We start from the raw sequence: 18,260 nt of genomic DNA, 5'->3' as shown, positions 1-18,260 counted from the left end.
GATCATGCCAGCGGCCTGTGAGATCTGGCGTCCTGTGGTCCCCTGGGAAGCCAGCAAGCAGCATCCGACCACGAGAGCAACACCCTCCCCTCCTGCGGTCCCCAGCTGTAACCACTAGCCGCTACTGCCTCCCTTTCAGAAAGCGTGATAAGCCGCAGCGGTTTGGAGGCTCGTCGTTCTTCGGTTTGGAAGATCCACCTTAAGCATTCCGTTTGAAAGCTCATCTTCCCCTGGGCTCGCAATCGCAGCTCCTTTTGCAGACAGGGACTGCTGTTGAAATCCGGCCAGATTTTCGCCTGACCTTCTGTTTGCGTTCTCCCTCTCCAGCTCCCTTCCCTCCACGCACCCCGCCCCGGCCAGCCGCTCCCCCCCCCGTCACAAAAAAACCCCAAAACATCTCCTCCCTTTTCTTTCCAACAATTGCACAAAATCTCCTTTTGCTCCCACCCCTGACCCCCACATTCCAATGGGGGCGAAATTTCCTCCTCTGCTACTTCCAGCCTTCGCAAAGGAAACACTGTTTTTTTGGCACGGTTTTCTTTTAAGGGATATAATTCTTTTTAATTGATTAAAAGGGGAAAAAACAACAACAACCCTCTACTTAGATCTGTGGAGCTTCGAAACGGGGGGGGGAGTTTTTTCTCTCTCCCCCCTCCTTTTGCTTTTCGAGTTATATTTTCCCCCTGGATAATCTGAAAGAAGAAAAAAAGGAGTCTCTCCTTTTTCCTCGGGTGGGTTTTTTTGGGGTTTTTTTGGAGGGGGGGTTTATCCCCCAGGATGTATCCACAAGGACGGCATGCTGTAAGTATCAATATTTGGGGTGTTGTTGTTTTTTGGGGGGGTCGTTGTTTGAAGGAACATGCCAAAATGTCGTGAGAAATCTGGTGGAAATATTTCAAAGCAATAGCTTTTGGTGAAAGAATCTGGGTTTTTTTGTGTATGTGTTTTTGGAGGGGGGGGGGAGAAGGGGGTTTCAACTGTGCCAGGATTTTAAACCTTTGCAGGTTAAAAAAACAAGTAGACCCTGAAACCCTAGGCATCTTTACTCAGAAGTAAGTCTGGGTTGAGGGGGGCTCCTCGCTCAGGAAACCTGTGCAGAAACCTTGGTTTAAGAAGATGAATTATCCCTTTAAATCCCATTGCTTCTCTGATATACTGGATAGCAGAGGCAGCTCTGCCTCCCAACCCATAATTACGGATTAATTTTGTGCTTAGAGTGTTGTTGTTGTGTTTTTTTGCACGGCATATTTTTCTCCAATGGGGTCCTCCCCAAAGGAATTAGGGATGCTTCAAGATGCAGTTTAAAATACAAAAAAAAGAGGGGGGGGACTTAGCGTTGTTTCGGGGACAGGGTCTGGCGACAAACTGAATGCGAGCCGCTAGCTGCAAAGAGCGGCAACTCACTCAGGTGCAACAGGGAACCTCGCTTCCAGGTAGGCATCCCTGCTGCCTCATTTGCTTCAGCCGGGGTTCCTTGATCCGGGCGCACCTGGTTGTGGCCGGATTAGCTTCTCCCTGCCCGAGGCTGGTTGGCAGGAACGGGGACTCGCCAAGAGAAGCGGCAGGCAGCCTCTCCCGAGGGCAGCTCCTAAGGCCGGGTCTGTGCTGTGGGCACAGTTCAGAACAACTCATGGGCGCAGAAATAAGTTGACCCGAAATGAACTTCCTGGGTTTTCTTCTTATGATGCCTTTTGCTTTTCTTAATCTTGTATTTTTATGTTGTGAACTACTCTGAGATCTTAATAATATTAATCATAATAAATAGTGCAGCGTGGAACCCCGGATCTCTCAAGTCCTAGCCCGACGCTCTAACCATTGCACAACCGCTGCCTCTTTGTCCGAAAGAGAGATGTTTTGGAATCTCTCTCTCTCTCTCATACACACACACAAGTTGCGGGGTCTTCCTGCTCTGTATAACTTTTGGGGCACCAACTTTTTCGGACATGGTTTTCCAGCTGCCAAGGGGATGGCACTCTTACCATGCTCAGGAGACCCTGCTCAGGGGCTGTTCTCCTCCGCAGGTGTCTCCCTGGGAATGGCTTGAGGGGAAGGCAGCGAAGCTGGTCAGGCTTTCAATATTCAAAGGGGTTTCTGCAGCCCCACAAAGCCCGCAAACAAGTTGCAGATTTCGGTTGAGCGATAGGAAAAAATTATTTGGCAAGGGGGTTCATTCCCCTAGAGAGATGAGGGCCCTTCCTCACTGGAGGAGTTGAAGGAGGCTACAAGCTGTCAGGGAACTGCGAGCTTTCGGCGTTTCCTCCCTTGACCCGGGCTTGGGGTTGGACTAGATGACCCCAAGCGCCCTCTTCCCACTTTTACGAGCCCGCTGATATTTCAGAAGGGTCTCCGAGGCTTCTTCCTCAAACGTGAGGAAGGAACCAGGGTCGGAGTCGTGGGTCCCCAGCAAACTAATGTGCTGAGGAGGGGGAGAGCAAGATCTGGAAACCAAGCCGGATGAGGAACGGTCGAAGGAGCTAGGGGTACGTTTAGCCTGGAGACTGAGAGGAGATAGAATAAAGGTAAAGGGACCCCTGACCATTAGGTCCAGTCACGGACGACTCTGGGGTTGCGGCGCTCATCTCGCTTTACTGGCCGAGGGAGCTGCCGTACAGCTTCTGGGTCATGTGGCCAGCAGGACTAAGCCATTTCTGGCGAACCAGAGCAGCGCATGGAAACGCCGTTTACCTTCCCGCTGGAGCGGTACCTATTTATCTACTTGCACTTTGACGTGCTTTCGAACTGCTAGGTTGGCAGGAGCAGGGACCGAGCAACGGGAGCTCACCCCGTCATTGCGGGGATTCGAACCGCCGACCTTCTGATCGGCAAGCCCTAGGCTCTGTGGTTTAACCCACAGTGCCACCCATGTCCCTTCAAATATCTGAAGTGCTGTCGCCTGGAAGATGGAGCCAGCTTGGTTCCTCTCGCTCCAGAGGGTCAGACCTGAACCACTGGGTTCAAGTTGATAGAAAGGAGATTTCGACTGAACATCAGGAACAACTTTGGGTGGTAAGAGTTGTTCAACTGTGGAATGGACTCTCTCAGAAGCTGGTTGGTGGTTTCAAAGCAGAGGTTGGGTTGCTGTCTGTCAGTGATTCTTTTGCTGAGATTTCTGGGGGTTCGACTTAGATTACGGTTTGCCAAACAGTGGTGCTTTGGTTCTCAAACTTAATCCGTTCCGGAAGTCCGTTCCAAAACCGAAGCGTTCCAAAACCAAGGCGCGCTTTCCCATAGAAAGGAATGCGAAATAGATGAACCTGTTCCAGACTTTTAAAAACAACCAACAGCAACGTAACATGAATTTTGCTATCGAATGAGACCGTCGATGCATAAAATGAAAGCGATAAACGATGTACTGCAGGCACACAGTCAGTCCGTCAGTAGCTGAGCTGGGTTCCACACAGTCACAAAAACAAAAAGAGCCGCAAAAACGCAAAATAAATAGCAAAAACAGACCGACCTCAGTGTTACACTCAAATCGGAAGCGTAACACTCAGAACGGAGCACGTTCAACTTGCGGGAAAAATTTGCAAACCGGAACACTTACTTCCGGGTTTGCAGTGTTTGAGTACCAAGGCGTTTGAGAACCAAGGTACTGCTGTATCCCAAAAGTGACAACCCAGAAATCTAGGCCTTTTGCAGATTCAGAAAAAATGGTACCTGAAGGTCATTTTGCTGCCCGAATTCCGGATGTGTCCAGGATAAACCCGGACGTTTCACAGCCCAAGAAAAGATGGTCTATGATTCTGTGATTCCAGAGGACATACAGTGGTACCCCGCAAGACGAATGCCTCGCAAGACAAAAGACCCGCTAGACGAAAGGGTTTTCCGTTTTTTGATGCGCTTCGCAGGACGAATTTCCCTATGGGCTTGCTTCGCAAGATGAAAATGTCTTGCGAGTCTTGAGATGTTTTTTCGCTCCCCACCCCCTTTTTCTAAGCCGCTAAACCGCTAATAGCCTTTTAGCAGCTAATCCGCTAATCCCTTAAGCCTTTAATAGCCGCTAAACCGCTAATAGCGCTAAGCCGCTAAGCCGCTAATAGGGTTGCTTCGCAAGACGAAAAAACCGCTAGACGAAGAGACTCGCGGAACGAATTAATTTCGTCTTGCGAGGCACCACTGTATTTTGTCTATATGCAAGGCTATGTGGATAGTTTCTAACACGGCGTTATTTGATCATTCTTTTCTCCCTGCCTCGTTCCTGCTCTTTTGCTCCCCTCCTGCAAAGTCCGGACAGCCCTTCAAGTTCTCGGTTTTGGAAATCTGCGACCGGATCAAGGAAGAGTTCCAGTTTCTGCAGGCTCAATATCACAGGTATTTTCAGGGAAGGGAAGGAAAAAAGAGCAATGGCCGCCAGCTGTGCCGGCTAAAGTGGAGCTTCAGAGTTCAGGGGCAGTCTACCTCTGAACACAACCTTGCATTTCCGCAGGGCGATTTTGGAGGATCCATGCCTTCCCTTCCTTGGAGGTTAGATCACCATCTTTCAGGGATACTTTGGCTGAGATTCATGCATTGCAGTGAGGGTTGGACTAGATGATTTTATTGGGGGGGGGTGTCCCCTTCCACCTCTTCAATCCTACGATTCTGCATGCTTTGCTATATTATTTATTGGCCTCCTTTTGTGAGTGGGATGCGTTAGACTGCCCTTTTATAATAATAATATAATAATAATTTATTATTTATACCCTGCCCATCTGGCTGGGTCCCCCCAGCCACTCCAACAAAACACTAAAATACAATAACCTATTAAACATTAAAAGCTTCCCTAAACAGGGCTGCCTTTAGATGCCTTCTAAAAGTTTGGTAGTTATTTTTCTCTTTGACAGGGCGGATGCCACTACCCAGAAGGCCCTCTGCCTGGTTCACTGTAGCTTTGCTTCTTGCAATGAGGGAACCGCCAGAAGGCCCTCGGCGCTGGACCTCAGTGTCTGGGCTGGACGATGGGGGTGGAGATGCTCCTTCAGGTGTACTGGACCGAGGCCGTTTAGAGCTTTCAAGGTCAGCATCAGCACTTTGAATTGTGCTCGGAAACGTACTGGGAGCCAATGCAGATATCTCAGGACCGGTGTTATGTGGTCTAGGCGGCCGCTCCCAGTCCCCAGTCTAGCTGCCGCATTCTGGATTAATTGTAGTTTCCGGGTCACCTTCAAAGGTAGCCCCATGTAGAGCGCATTGCAGTAGTCCAAGCAGGAGATAACCAGAGCATGGACCACCCCTGGTGAGACAGTCTGCGGGCAGCGAGGGTCTCATCCTGCGTACCAGATGGAGCTGATAAACAGCTGCCCTGGATACAGATTTGACCTGTGCCTCCATGGAGAGCAGTGACTCCAAAATGACTCCCAGGCTGCGCACCTGGTCCTTCAGGGGCACAGTTACCCCATTCAGGACCAGGGAGTCCTCCACACCTGCCCGCCTCTTGTCCCCCATAAACAGTACTTCTGTCTTGTCAGGATTCAACCTCAATCTTATGAATCTTATGGAACCTCAATTTTATGGATCCAAATGCTTCTAGCCTTTTATCATTCTAGTTTTGATTTGATTTGATTTTTGCATTTTGTTGCAAGTCGCTTTGAGGTTCTGTTCCGTTATAAACAACAACAGTTCATAAGTCCAATTAATCGTCGCTGCCAATCTATATTGGACTTTTAAAAAATGGCTTTGATTTTTAAAATTATTATTATTCAAAGTTATAACAAGACATATTATGCAAAAGCATATCCTTATTTCCCCCCCCATTTTTCCTCCCCCCCCGAACCCCAACCCCCAACTTCCCTCAGTTCCAGTCTTTGGTTTCTCCAATAATGCTGTTTTCTGCATGTTACAAAGTTGTATAGATCCTCAAACTGTTTAGCTGATTATTATCAGTAAAAAAAATTATGAATGTTTATTCAAAACCTGCCTAGCAGTTCGCTTTGTTGCGTCTTCAGATACTTTGTAAAGGGTTCCCATTCATCCTTAAAGTCACAGTTATCCTTGTCCCGTAGCTTATATGTCAATTTTGCCAGTTCTGCATAATCCATCAATTTTTCTTGCCATGATTCTTTAGTTGGGGTTTCTTCAGTCTTCCATCCTTTTTACCAGGTTAAGGTTTTCTTGCTGCCTTGAACTTTTTTTTTTTAATGATATTTATTCCAGTTTTCACAAATACAGAAAAAAGTTGAAAAAGACAAAATACAATAGAGTAAGGGAAAAAAAACAAAAATAATTTTTTTTTAAAGTACATAAAAACACCACCCCTCCAACCCACCAACAAAAAAGAAAACAAAAAACAAAAACATTTAAAAAAAGGAAAAACACTTCCATTTTTCAGAGTTCTATCTTTCAATAACTTATTTCCTTGACCTCCTCCCACCTCCCTTTTTGTATTCCAATTATTAATTAAGTCAGCAAATTCTTTCCATCTTTCACTTCTTACTCACTTATTTATCTTAATCCATTTAAGCCTTATTCTCCCATCAAGATCTAGAAAATTATCCAAACTCCAATCTAATAAACAGAGAAAAGAGAAAAACCTTAAATCTTATACCCTTAAATCCTACTATCTCAAATCCTTATCATACTTCCACTAAAGTCAAATAAATTTATTCCACCATCTCCCAACAATCCTTAGTCGTACAATATTATACTAAATGCTGTTTTTGAAAATTCCCAATTTTCCCCCACCATCTCTTCCCCCTGGTTTCGGATCGCTGCCTTGAACTTTTGAGACAGGAAGTCAGCGTTCTGAATCTCCATTCGTTTTCTAAACTTATGTCCCAGTTTCCCTCCAGGGATATGTGGTTATTCCACCCGGTTTTACCTCCCAAAGACCCTGAGAAATAGGTTAGAACTGGTCATACCAGGACTCACCTTTGACCCAAACATGCCAGTTTCTCAATCTTTTGCCGCAGCTTCGATCAGACCACAACCCAAGCGGGTTAAACTGAGAGACTGTGTCTATCCCAGTGAGCTTTGTGGCTGAGTGGGAGGATCTGAACCCAAGTCCCAGTCCAACGCTCTAACCCAGTGGTTCCCAATGTGGGTGCTAGCACCCCCTGGAGGCAGATTACCTGGGGGGTGCTAAGAGTCGGGTTTGTGTGTGTAAATACCGTATTTTTCGCTCTATAAGACTCACTTTTTCCCTCCTAAAAAGTAAGGGGAAATGTGTGTGAGTCTTATGGAGCGAATGCAGGCTGCGCAGCTATCCCAGAAGCCAGAACAGCAAGAGGGATTGCTGCTTTCACTGCGCAGCGATCCCTCTTGCTGTTCTGGCTTCTGAGATTCAGAATATTTTTTTTCTTGTTTCCCTCCTCCAAAAACTAGGTGCGTCTTACAGTCTGGTGCATCTTATAGAGCGAAAATATGGTAACCCCCGACTTTGTAAATCTGGTATCACTGACTCCGGTTCATCCATTTTGCCCAATTAATTAAACCAAATAGTTTTAATTGAACTTTGAATAAATGTGCAATTAATTGCCAGGGCTTTGAATTTCGTCGCGTTATTATCTGCCTTCGTGAAAACCGCTGTTCCTGATAACAGGGCACTGGGGGATACTAGGGAACTGGGGGTGGGTTTATGGAAACCAGGGCGGGCGGTGGCCTCAAATAAAATTGGGAATCGCTTCTCTAACCACTAGGCTGCGGAGGTGAAGGAGGCAGGGCCTGTAGCAAAATGTTGCAGCGCGTCCTCGTCTCCTAGAGCGTGTGTGTCTTCAGAGTTCCGGCTAGGCGCAACCCTTTCTGGGAAACGGAGACATAAGTGTTTTGTTTTTCCTTTTCAAAAGGCACTCAGGATCCCATGACTATAGAGAAAAGCTTGTTGCCACTGAGATCATGCATATATAATCTCCTGCTCTCGTTTTTATTTTTCGTTGTTCCGCAAGCTCTCTGCCCATGTTTGGGATTAGAGGGACCGCTCTAAATGCAAGAGGCATTTTCCTGTCTCCTCGTGTGTTCCTTTCATTTCTCTCTCCCCCCCCCCCCGGTCCCCCCTATATTTCCCTCCTCTTCCCACCGTCCCTCCACCCTGTCTAAATTCCCCATCTCGACAGGGGGGGAATGTCAAAAACATCACTTGGGGGTCTCAAACCCAGCACTGAGAACCCCACGGTCATTTTGCGTGCGGTCTTTGGTTGTTGTTTTTTTTTGGGGGGGGAATTTGAGGGCTGGGGAGCGAGGGCCCCCCCCCCCGCAAAAAAATAAAAATAAACAGTGAGTAGTTTGCAAATAACTCTCTTTTTCTGCAGCTTGAAGTTGGAATGTGAGAAACTGGCTAGCGAGAAGACAGAAATGCAGAGACATTATGTTATGGTAATTCTTGCTGTTTGTTTGTTTATGTGGTTGGCATCTGTCCGTCTCGGAACATTGCAACCCAGAGTGACTGGGGAAATTATTATTATTATTATTATTATTATTACAGTCATACCTCGGATTACAGGCGCTTCAGGTTGCATTTTTTTGGGTTACGGACCGCCGAAACGCGGAAGTACTGGAACGGGTTACTTCCGGGTTTCGGCGGTTGCGCATACGCGTAAGAGCTAAATTGCACTTTGCACATGCACAGAAGCTCAGAAGCGCATATGCAGACACACCGCTGCAGGTTGCGGACACTGTGGGTTGCGAACGTGCATCCCGCACGGATCACGTTTGCAACCTGAGCCTCCACTGTATTATTATTATTATTATTATTATTATTATTATTATTATTATTACAGTGATGGCCCGCAAGACGAATGCCTCGCAAGACGGAAAACCCACTGGACGAAAGGGTTTTCCGTTTTGGAGGTGCTTCGCAGGACGAATTTCTCTATGGGCTTGCTTCGCAAGATGAAAATGTCTTGCGATTCTTGTGGTTTTTTCCCGCTCCCCACCCCCTTTTTCTAAGGCACTAAGCTGCTAATAGCCTTTTAGCAGCTAATCCGCTAATCCTTTAAGCCTTTAATAGCCGCTAATAGCCGCTAAACTGCTAATAGCGCTAATCCGCTAATGGGCTTGCTTCGCAAGACGAAAAAACCGCTAGACGAAGAGACTCACGGAACGGATTCTTTTCGTCTTGCGAGGCACCACTGTATTATTATTGTTATTACTGTGGCTGCAGCTACCGATATGGGAGAGGCATGTTTTGTTGTAGCCGGGGTAGATGAAGGCATGTGCTCCTCCCAGCAGAGAGGAGAAATCTCAGCAACAACCCCTGCGAAGGACCTTAGTTAGCAGAGCACGAGGCTCTTAATCTCCGGGACTTGGGTTTGAATTCCACGTCGATCCATGCATTGCAGAGTTTCGTGGCTGAGTGGAGATTTGAACCCAGGTCTTCCAGGTCCTAGTCAGACCCCCAAACCACAGCACCGCCCCCCCCCTCTTCCTGGGCTTGGCGTTCTCCAAATGCAAACCTGGTTTGGTTAGCTCATATGATTGTATGACGATAGACCAGACCTAGAGATGCATATAAGTCTTGAATCTGCAGGGATGTGGTACAGTGGTACCTCGGGCTACAGACGCTTCAGGTTACAGACTCCGCTAACCCAGAAATAGTACCTCGGGTTAAGAACTTTGCTTCAGGATGAGAACAGAAATCGTGCTCCGGCGGCAGCAGGAGGCCCCATGAGCTAAAGTGGTGCTTCAGGTTAAGATCCGTTTCAGGTTAAGAACGGACCTCCGGAATGAATGAAGTACTTAACCCGAGGTACCACTGTATTTACAAAAATTGCCTGGTTTTGTTTTGTTTTTTTTAACCCACGTTTCTAGACTTTTTAAACCCAAGTTTCTAGATGCCTTCCTCCCACTTTTGGCTGAGCAAGGATAGGCTCTCCTCTCTGAACATTGGAAACTAGAATGAATTATCTATTACATCTTCCTCCCTCCCTCCCTTCCTCCTCATCTTACTTTTCCTCCCTCCCTCCCTCCCTTCCTTCCTTCCTTCCTTCCTTCCTTCCTTCCTTCCTCTTTCTTCCCTCCCTCCCTCCTTCCTTCCTTCCTTCCTTCCTTCCTTCCTTCCTTCCTTCCTTCCTCTTTCTTCCCTCCCTCCCTCATCTTTCTCTCCCTCCCTCCCTCCCTCCCTCCCTCCCTCCCTCCCTCCTCTTTCTCTTCCTCCCTCCCTCCCTCCCTCATCTTTCTTTTCCTTCCTTCCTTCCTCCCTCCCTCCCTCCCTCCCTCCCTCCCTCCCTCCCTCCATCTTTCTTTTCCTTCCTTCCTCCCTTCCTCCCTTCCTTCTTTCCTCTTTCTTCCCTCCCTCCCTCCCTCCCTCCCTCCCTCCCTCTTTCTTTTCCTTCCTTCCTTCCTTCCTTCCTTCCTTCCTTCCTTCCTTCTCTTCTTCCCTTACCGATATTTGTTCTTGATCTGTTGCAGTATTATGAGATGTCTTACGGCTTGAACATCGAGATGCATAAGCAGGTATGCGACTTTTGGGTTCCTCTGGAGGAGGAGATGGGAACTGTACACTCCTAGGGGCAGAGACCTCTGATCTATTTCTTTAATGGCGTCACACTCAGAGAGACAGATGTTTCAGGCTTTGCTTTCCAACTAGTGGCAAGGACTGGGGGCTTAAGAGGAAACAAGGGAGACGCTGGGTTTCATAGACCTCCAAATAGGGCTGTCATCATTGATATTTGATATGCATCTTACGGAAAACGACACGAGGCGGGGAGAAAAGCCACACGTTTATTTTCTGGCGTAACAGATTTCCTGCTGGGGGGTGTCCTATAGCCTTTCCTTCCACTGTCTGGGTGGTGGTGACCCCGCAAGCGAGGGATTTGCATGCTCAGGAGCACTCTTGCCTATAGCATGCCCTCGCTTATTCCGGAGACGTGGCCCTGGCCATTTTAAAAAACGTGAATCCAGAGGCTGAGCCCTGAATTTAAATTACCGTATTTTTTGCTCTATAGGACGCACTTTTCCCCCTCCAAAAATTAAGGGGAAATGTGTGTGCGTCTTATGGAGCGAATGCAGGCTCCTTGGCTTCAGCGATAGCAACACAAAGCCTCCGAAGCGCAGAGGGAGCGCTCCCTCCGCGCTCCGGAGGCTTTGCGTTGCTTTCGCTGAAGCCTGGAGAGCGAGAGATATTGGTGCGCACCGACCCCTCTCGCTCTCCAGGCTTCAGGGATAGTCACCTGAAGCCTTCGGAGCGCAGCGCGAGTTCCCACTGCGCTCAGGAGGCTTCAGGTTCCTTTTGCTGAAGCCGGGAGAACAAGACTCATGCTACCAGCATGAGTTTGACCAAACTGCGGGAGGCAGTGGAAGACGGAGTGCCTGGCGTTCTCTGGTCCAGGGGTTCACGAAGATCCATATAGTTAAAGCTATGGTTTTCCCAGTAGTGATGTATGGAAGTGAGAGCTGGACCATCAAGAAGGCTGATCGCCAAAGAATGGATGCTTTTGAATTCTGGTGCTGAAGGAGACTCTTGAGAGTCCTATGGACTGCAAGAAGATCAAACCTCTCCATTCAGAAGGAAATCAGCCCTGAGTGCTCACTGGAAGGACAGATCCTGAAGCTGAGGCTCCAAGACTTTGGCCACCTCTTGAGAAGAGAAGACCCCCTGGAAAAGACCCTGATGCTGGGAAAGATGGAGGGCACAAGGAGAACGACAGAGGACGAGATGGTGGGACAGTGTTCTCAAAGCAACCAGCATGAGTTTGACCAAACTGCGGGAGGCAGTGGAAGACGGAGTGCCTGGCGTGCTCTGGTCCAGGGGGTCACAAAGAGGCGGACACGACTAAACGACTCAACAACAACCACCGCTTTTAGCATGCAGAGATAGCTAACGTTCTTCTTGGTTTCTTTCCAGCAAGGGACGAGGTGGGGAGGGAAAATCTTAAGGCACGGAAATCCTCCAGACCTCTGTATTCTGTGTGAAGAAGCCAGAAGTCTCTCTCTCTCTCTCTGGTTTCCCCAGATCTCCCCGCCCCGCTTGTAATTTGCTTCCTGTCTCTGGGTTTATCAATCCAGGGCATCATGGGGCGGTTGGGAGCGGCTGCCCGGGAGAACAAGCTTGGCAAGGCGCCCGGGGAAGGTGGCAAGACTGCCAGCCTTCCTGTGTGTTCGTTTGCTTGGGAGAAGACAGGGAGCCTCAGAGCGAGAGTCACTTGTTTGCTTGTTGCTTCGTGGCCAATACAGTGGGGATTTGAACCCGGGTCTCCCAGGTCCTAGTCAGACCCCCGAACCACAGCCCCCCCCCGCCTCATCCTGGGCTTGGCGTTCTCCAAATGCAAACCTGGTTTGGTTAGCTCATATGATTGTATGACGATAGACCAGACCTAGAGATGCATATAAGTCTTGAATCTGCAGGGATGTGGTACAGTGGTACCTCGGGTTACATACGCTTCAGGTTGCAGACTCCGCTAACCCAGAAATAGCACCTCGGGTTAAGAACTTTGCTTCAGGATGAGAACAGAAATCGTGCTCCGGCGGCGCGGCAGCAGCGGGAGGCCCCATTAGCTAAAGTGGTGCTTCAGGTTAAGAACCGTTTCAGGTTAAACTCTGATGTGACTGAGACCCCTGTCTCTTTCGTTTTCTAGGCGGAGATTGTTAAACGGCTCAGTGCTATTTGCGCCCAGATCATCCCCTTCCTGACACAAGAGGTAAAATAAATTTGTTTGTGTTTCACACGCAATGCATTTTGGGCATTTGGGGTCCGCAATGACAAAACCTCAAACTGCCTTTGGCAGACTGAGAAATGATTCGCCCCCAGGGCCAGATTTAGGTTCAATGCGGCCCTCAGCTACTGAAGGTAATGGGGCCCCTTTATATATCCAGCTGTCCTTTGTCAACACAAATTTCCACTGTTTTTTTGTGTTAGGTATATGCTATATATGGAGTGACGTGGGTGGCGCTGTGGGTTAAACCACAGAGCCCAGGACTTGCCGATCAGAAGGTCGGCGGTTCAAATCCCCGCGACGGGGTGAGCTCCCGTTGCTCAGTCCCTGCTCCTGCCAACCTAGCAATTCAAAAGCACGTCAAAGTGCAAGTAGATAAATAGGTACCGCTCCGGCAGGAAGGTAAACGGCGTTTCCGTGCGCTGCTCTGGTTCGCCAGAAGCGGCTTAGTCCTGCTGGCTACATGACCCGGAAGCTATACGTCGGCTCCCTCGGCCAATAAAGCGAGATGAGCGCCGCAACCCCAGAGTCGGTCACGGCTGGACCTAATGGTCAGGGGTCCCTTTACCTATATGCTATATGGTCATTTATGGACCTCATAGGTATCTCAAGCCATTTGCCCATGTTGCCATGCAACCAGTCCATGCAGAATGTCGGCACCCTATACAGTGGCACCTCAGGTTACATACGCTTCAGGTTACAGACTCCGCTAACCCAGAAACAGTGCTTCAGGTTAAGAACTTTGCTTCAGGATGAGAACAGAAATCGTGCAGCGGTGGCGCAGTGGCAGCAGGAGGCCCCATTAGCTAAAGTGGTGCTTCAGGTTAAGAACAGTTTCCGGTTCAGTACGGACCTGAGGAACGAATTAAGTACTTAACCCGAGGTACCACTGTATATAGAAAGGAGCAAACCTGGGATATTTTAGGGAGCAGGCTAGCAGGCGGGGGCCATGACTTACCGTATTTTTTGCTCTATAAGACTCCACCTTTTCCCTCCTAAAAAGAAGGGGAAATGTGTGTGCGTCTTATGGAGCGAATGCAGGCTGCACAGCTATCCCAGAAGCCAGAACAGCAAGAGGGATTGTTGCTTTCACTGCGCAGCGATCCCTCTTGCTGTTCTGGCTTCTGAGATTCAGAATATTTTTTTTCTTGTTTTCCTCCTCCAAAAACTAGGTGCGTCTTGTGGTCTGGTGCGTCTTATACAGTGAAAAATACGGTACATCGCAGGAGCCTACACAACACAAAACATTGTTGCTGTGTGTAGGTTTTGTTTCGTTTGCTTTTTATCTTCTATTTTATATCTTTTATATTTTATATCTTATATTTTTGAAATCCAGGTTTTCCCCCTTTAAAATATTATCGAGAGATGCAGAAAGACTCCCCTAAATTTCCTGATGTGTATTTTTTCCTCCTTCCAGCACCAACAGCAGGTGTTGCAAGCTATGGATCGGGCAAAGCAGGTGACGATGGGAGAGCTGAACAGCATTATTGGGGTGAGTGTCCGGATCAGACCAAAGGCCTTCTCTTTCCATTTCATTTGTCTTTGCAAGGAGTTCTCCTTGGAGCAGCTGCTCTCTTGCAAAGCTGCTCTTCTTGCTTGGCCATCTCATCTCTTGCAAAGCTTATCTTGCTGAGGCAAAAGAGGCAGAGAATGGGCATTTAGGGATGCTTATCTACCCGGCTGAGGGACGCGGGTGGCGCTGTGGGTAAAAGCCTCAGTGCCTAGGGCTTGCCGATCGAAAGGTCGGTGGTTCGAATCCCCGCGGCGGGGTGCGCTCCCGTCGTTCGGTCCCAGCGCCTGCTAACCTAGCAGTTCGAAAGCACCTCCGGGTGCAAGTAGATAAATAGGGACCGCTTACCAGCGGGAAGGTAAACGGCGTTTCCGTGTGCGGCTCTGGCTTGCCAGAGCAGCGATGTCACGCTGGCCACATGACCCCAAAATGTCTCCGGACAGCGCTGGCCCCCGGCCTCTTGAGTGAGATGGGCGCACAACCCCAGAGTCTGTCAAGACTGGCCCGTACGGGCGGGGGTACCTTTACCTTTACCTTTATCTACCCGGAAGTAGAGAAAGATACCAAGAGAGGGAACCGGCACATCCGTAATGGGCTAGGAGTGGAATAACAGTTTCCTTTATTTATTTCATAAAATTCATATATATCACTTGATGGTAGGAGAAATGTTGACAGCAGGAAGTTCAAACGTCCGGAAACCAGACTAAAAACAGATTATAATACAGTGGTGCCCCGCAAGACGAATGCCTCGCAAGACGGAAAACCCGCTAGACAAAAGGGTTTTCCGTTTTGGAGGTGCTTCGCAAAACGAATTTGCTATGGGCTTGCTTCGCAAGATGAAAATGTCTTGCGATTCCTGGGCGTTTTTTCCCCTCCCCCCCTTTTTCCCAACCCCTAAGCCGCTTAACAGCTGTTCGCTAAGCCGCTTATCAGCTGATCTAAGCCGCTAATAGCCTTTTAGCAGCTAATCCGCTAACCCCTTAAGCCTTTAATAGCCGCTAATAGCCGCTAAACCGCTAATAGCGCTAATAGCGCTAATCCGCTAATGGGCTTGCTTCGCAAGACGAAAAAACCCGCAAGACGAAGAGACTCACGGAACGGATTCTTTTCGTCTTGCGAGGCACCACTGTAATTGATTACTTATATCCCTCCCATCCCCAGCCACTCTGGGCAGCTCCCAACAGAACACTAAAAACCACAATAAAAGAGCAAACATTATGGCTCTATCCAGTTGCTTGAAATGACAGGAGTGGAAATAATAATAATAATTTATCATTTATACCCTACCCATCTGGCTGGGTTTCCCCAGCTACTCTGGGCAGCTCCCAACAGAATATTAAAAACACGATAAAATATCAAACATTTAAAATTTCCCCAAACAGGGTTGCCTTCAGATGTCTTCAAAAAGTCAGGTAGTTGTTTATTTCCCTGACATCTGACGGGATGGCGTTCCACAGGGCGGGTGCTACCACCGAGAAGGCCCTCTGCCTGGTTCCCTGCAACCTCACTTCTCGCAGGGAGGGAACTGCCAGAAGGCCCTCAGAGCTGGACCTCAGTGTCTGGGCTGAACGATGGGGGTGGAGACACTCCTTCAGGTATACTGGACCGAGGCCGTTTAGGGCTTTAAAGGTCAGCACCAACCCTTTGAACTGTGCTCAGAAATGTCCTGGGAGCCAATGTAGGTCTTTCAGGACTGGTGTTATGTGGTCTTGGCGGCCGCTCCCAGTCCCCAGTCTAGCTGCCGCATTCTGGATTAGTCGCAGTTTCCGGGTCACCTTCAAAGGCAGCCCCATGTAGAGCGCATGGCAGTAGTCCGAGTGGGAGATAACCAGAGCATGCACTACTCTGGCCAGACAGTCTGCGGGCAGGGAGGGTCTCATCCTGTGTCCCAGATGGAACTGCCCTGGACACAGAATTGACCTGTGCCTCCATGGACAGCTGTGAGTCCAAAATGACTCCCAGGCTGCGCACCTGGTCTTTCAGGGGCACGGTTACCCCATTCAGGACCAGGGACTCCCCCACAAAAGGCCCTTCTCACCGCTGCCACCTCCAGTGACAGAATTGGATCCAGGAGCGACCCCAAGCTGCAATCCTGTTCCTTCGGGGACAGCGCAGCCCAAGCCAGAGTACCGTATTTTTCGCTCTATAAGACGCCCCAGACCACAAGTCGCAGGAGGAAAACAAGAGGGGGAAAATTCTGAATCTCAGAAGCCAGAACAGCAAGAGGGATCGCTGCGCAGTGAAAGCAGCGATCCCTCTTGCTGTTCTGGCTTCTGGGATAGCTGCGCAGCCTGCATTCGCTCCATAAGACGCACACACATTTCCCCTTACTTTTCAGGAGGGGAAAAGTGAGTCTTATAGACCAAAAAATACGGTCGGCACCCGGCCGGTTTCCCAAACCCTTCCCCGTCTTCAGGAGTTTCTCATTTTTTCTCCAGCAGCAGCAGCTCCAGAACCTCTCCCACCACGCTCCTCCCATTCCACTGACCCCACACCCTTCGGGCCCACAGACCTCCAACTTAGTGGCAGTCAGCACCTCCTCTGGGCTCTTGGCGCTGTCCGGGGTGCTGGCGGCTCAGACAGCGCTGGCGGCGAAGGAGGAAAGGGCATCACGCGACTCCGAGAACCACCAAGGTAAGCGGGGAGGGTGTGTGTGTTCAAACCCAGGCTTGGCGGCCACAGGTTGGGCGAGGGTCTTGGGTTCGAATTCCCCACTGAAGCCCAGGGGGTGTGGGTTGTGCAGCTCAGGGGCTGTGCATATGCAGATTTAATAAGAGGAGCCTTCTGCACCCGTCCAACGGGGGACAAATCGAGTCCCATTCTCGCAGGGGCATCTCAAAGGAGCGAGATAAGAAAAAGAACTGTGTTTTCGGAAGCTCTGTAACACGAACGCAGCAGGGCAGTGGGAGCTATCGGCCGCCAGTTCTGGCAGAATTTGAACCCAAGAGCACTCTCCCCTCCCACAATTGTGTTGTTGTTTAGTCGTGTCCGACTCTTCGTGACCCCCTGGACCAGAGCACGCCAGGCACTCCTGTCTTCCACTGCCTCCCCCAGTTTGGTCAAACTCATGTTTGTACCTTCGAGAACACTGTCCCACCATCTCGTCCTCTGTCATCCCCTTCTCCTTGTGCCCTCCATCTTTCCCAACATCAGGGTCTTTTCCAGGGAGTCTTCTCTTCTCATGAGGTGGCCAAAGTCTTGGAGTCTCAGCTTCAGGATCTGTCCTTCCAGGGAGCACTCAGGGCTGATTTCCTTCAGAATGGAGAGATTTGATCTTCTTGCAGTCCATGGGACTCTCAAGAGTCTCCTCCAGCACCAGAATTCAAAAGCATCAATTCTTCGGCGATCAGCCTTCTTGATGGTCCAGCTCTCACTTCCATACATCACTCCTGGGAAAAGCATAGCTTTAACTATACAGACCTTTGTTGGCAAGGTGATGTCTCTGCTTTTTAAGATGCTGTCTAGGTTTGTCATCGCTTTTCTCCCAAGAAGCAGGCGTCTTTTAATTCCGTGGCTGCTGTCACCGTCTGCAGTGATCATGGAGCCCAAGAAAGTAAAATCTCTCACTGCCTCCATTTCTTCCCCTTCTATTTGCCAGGAGGTGATGGGACCAGTGATGGGACCACAATTGTACCCAGGCACATAACTTATCTCCAGCTGTGTTACAAGAGAGTGAGGAGAGCTTTGTTCTCTCTGTGCTACAACTGACTTTCTATCGTTTCTCTTCTCGTTTGCCGTTTTCCTCGTAAGCTAAAAAAGCCCCGAATGCTGCGACCGCTCCTAACAAGGGAAAAAACCTCCTCTCTCCTAACTGGCGTCTCACGTTAAAAAGCATCAGGTCTCCAGATGGAAGAAGCCTCTGCCCCAAAGCGCTTACAATCAAAATGTGCTTTGCCTGATGGGGAAGAGGGATAGGAATATAGGTACTTCTTTCCAGTTGTGGGTGAGAGACCTTTGCAGTGGGGTCTGCATGAAGGGGGCTCCTCTCACACCCTCCGACCGCCCACCCAATCCCCCTCTTTCCATGCTGCAGCTGTTTCTTTGGGAGGAAACGGTTCGATTAATAATAATAACTTTGCTAATTAAGTCTCTCCAACATGCCGGGGAGACTGGCACTATTTTTGACCCAGGGAACAGCTGCGTGGTCCAGTGTGGCTAAACTCTAGCGTGGGCTCTTGATTTCTAAA

The 18,260-nt window shown here is 49.2% G+C and overlaps 1 protein-coding gene across 4 annotated transcripts in view; it reads left to right on the top strand.

Moving 5' to 3' along the window:
- Positions 1-159: 159 nt before the first annotated feature.
- TLE2 (TLE family member 2, transcriptional corepressor) overlaps positions 160-18,260 on the top strand; it is a 45,801-nt gene continuing 27,700 nt past the window's right edge. For 2 of the 4 annotated variants that reach the window (XM_083421508.1, XM_083421506.1), the window contains exons 1-7: positions 161-801; positions 4,226-4,311; positions 8,223-8,286; positions 10,321-10,365; positions 12,486-12,548; positions 13,981-14,055; positions 16,512-16,724. In XM_083421508.1, coding sequence (XP_083277634.1) covers positions 778-801; positions 4,226-4,311; positions 8,223-8,286; positions 10,321-10,365; positions 12,486-12,548; positions 13,981-14,055; positions 16,512-16,724 — 570 coding nt within the window. In that variant the 5' untranslated portion in view covers positions 161-777. Of the gene's footprint in view, positions 802-4,225; positions 4,312-8,222; positions 8,287-10,320; positions 10,366-12,485; positions 12,549-13,980; positions 14,056-16,511; positions 16,725-18,260 lie in introns of all 4 variants that reach the window. The other 2 variants (XM_083421509.1, XM_083421507.1) reach the window with 2 other exon arrangements.

The sequence above is a fragment of the Podarcis tiliguerta genome, assembly GCF_965153285.1.
Source record: "Podarcis tiliguerta genome assembly, chromosome: 18".
Lineage (NCBI taxonomy): Eukaryota > Metazoa > Chordata > Lepidosauria > Squamata > Lacertidae > Podarcis > Podarcis tiliguerta.
The sequence above is the reverse complement of the archived record's forward strand: the minus strand, read 5'-3'. Positions and strand labels throughout refer to the sequence as shown.